The sequence below is a fragment of the Haplochromis burtoni genome, unplaced genomic scaffold (genome assembly GCF_018398535.1).
Source record: "Haplochromis burtoni strain Fernald_Lab_line unplaced genomic scaffold, NCSU_Asbu1 Contig_527, whole genome shotgun sequence".
NCBI classification, from domain to species: domain Eukaryota; kingdom Metazoa; phylum Chordata; class Actinopteri; order Cichliformes; family Cichlidae; genus Haplochromis; species Haplochromis burtoni.
This window is the reverse complement of record NW_024582888.1, coordinates 111,223-113,336: the sequence shown is the minus strand read 5'-3', so window position 1 is coordinate 113,336 and position 2,114 is coordinate 111,223. Positions and strand designations below refer to the sequence as shown.

The window sequence follows — 2,114 nt, the reverse complement described above, 5'->3', positions numbered from 1 at the left end:
AAGCGCTATATAAATACAGGCAATTTTACCATTTACACACATGCAGGTAATTGCTTCACTTTCTCCCCGCAAATGCTACAAAAAAATCTGTTCAGTTTAACCTGAGGTGCTCAAAGAGGGTTTTGTCAAGCTCACGGAGAAAGTTAATCAACTCTGAACTGGCATCATCACCTTTACTCCTCACAGTGTCGATAACAAAACGAGCCTCTTCCCTTTTGTTTTCCATCGCGTCCGCTGCCTCCCTCTCTGCATCAGTTATCACCTTTTTCTCCAGCAGTTTGTCGATCAGGCTGCTGAGATTAGGTCCTGATATCCCTTCAATGAAGCAGCTTCGTGTGTTTAACAGCCTCTCAGAAGGAGAAAGATTTATAGTTCCCACTGTAGGGGAGAAAATACATAGATCTCTTTCCCAAACACAGGTGGAGCTGCTCTTCTCTTTCAGACTCAGGCTAATATCTCTGAAGACTATTCTTAAAATCACCTGGAATGTCGTGAAGTAGCTGTCGTGGTACTCTTCATCAAATTCGGCCTCTATTGGCTGAACTAGAACTGAGTCATCTTCAGGAACAGTGGACAGAGTGTAAACCTGCTTTGGATGCAGTTTGCAATGAGGAGATGTATCTATGTACCTCTCATCCCCATTTAGTTTCCTCCTGGTGCGCTGTACATCACGGATCACGATGTTCCTTGGCAACAACAAAACATTGAGGATGGATCTGAGATCAGGCTCAACTGGGGGTTTGTAGAAGAGCAGAACCAAAGCTTGGACTGGGTCAGGAGGAGAGTCTTCATCCTTCACATTACCATAACCAGAAAACCCTGTGATGTTTATAACAACGTGACTTTCCGTTATCCGCTGAGGGGTGATAAACTCGATGCCCTCATCCTTCACATGAGCGACCTGCAAGAACTGACCTCCACCTGTGGAGATGAGCTCACAGTGTGGGAGACAAAGCTGACACACAGACTGCTGCTGACATTTGATGTCAAACAGGGGTCCTGCAGGCTTCTTGTGGTGTTGGGCCAGCAGCCTCCTGTTCCAAGGGACAGTCCTGTGAACCACGTCTCCTTCTGCCTTCATTAAAAAGACCAGGCCGGTCACACTGCACTGGTACAGGCAGGTTTCATCATTAAAAATCATCATTAATAACAGGTGTGAAGACCTTTAACAGCATATCAGGTGAGCTGTTTACTTGTGCGACGTTGTTTGCACAGGGTATTTTGCTCAGTGAGACCATGCTGTGAGAACAAGGCAAGAGGCAGGATGTCCTCCAGGGCCCACTGAAATTACTGGAGAAGTGAAAGAGGATAAGCTGAGAGTGGAGCAGATTTTCATTAAAGTTTATTTAATCATCATCCAACACAGTTTCAGACTCCATATTAATGCGTTTCATGACTTCTTCATAGTCAGAACTGCTACCTGCTGCTGATTCGTCAACAAAAGGTGAACAAGTGTCATTAAGACCATCTCGTGTTGCCTGAAGAGGCTGACGGATATCTGGTCTTGACCCAAGGGCATCTTGTGTCGCCTGAAGGGCATGTTCTGTTGCCCGAAGGGCATCTTGTGCTGCATGAAGGGCATGTTGTGTTGCCCGAAGAGAATCTTGTTTCGCCTGAAGGGCATCTTGTGTTGCCCGAAGAGAATCTTGTTTCGCCTGAAGGGCATCTTGTGTTGCCCGAAGAGAATCTTGTTTCGCCTGAAGGGCATCTTGTGTTGCCTGAAGAGAATCTTGTTTCGCCTGAAGGGCATCTTGTGTTGCCTGAAGAGAATCTTGTTTCGCCTGAAGGGCCTCTTGTGTTGCCCGAATGGCTTCTTGTTTTGCCTGAAGGACCTGAGAGGCATGTTGTTTTGCCTCGAGGGCCCGAAGTGCATCTTGCTTTGCATGAATGGCATTTTGTTTTGCCTGAAGGGCATCTTGTTGTGCCTGAAGGGCATCTTGTTTTACCTGAAGGGCCCGAAGGGCGTCTTGTTTTGCCCGAAGGTCATCTTGTGTTACCTGAAGGAGCCGAAGGTTATCTTGTGTTGCCTGAAGGACCCGAAGGTCATCTCGTTTTGCCCGAAAGGTATCTTGTGTTGCCCGAAGGGCGTCTTGTGTTGCCCGAAGTGCATCTTG

General features: G+C 47.1%; 1 protein-coding gene across 1 annotated transcript in view; it reads right to left on the bottom strand.

Annotated features, from left to right (window-relative positions):
• Window positions 1–2,114, bottom strand: part of LOC102310359 (NACHT, LRR and PYD domains-containing protein 1b allele 3-like) — a 6,367-nt gene continuing 4,253 nt past the window's right edge. Inside the window, exon 4 of the mRNA XM_042214182.1 lies at window positions 1–901. Within this exon, the coding sequence (XP_042070116.1) occupies window positions 92–901 (810 nt within the window). The 3' untranslated portion in view covers window positions 1–91. The remainder of the gene's footprint in view (window positions 902–2,114) is intronic.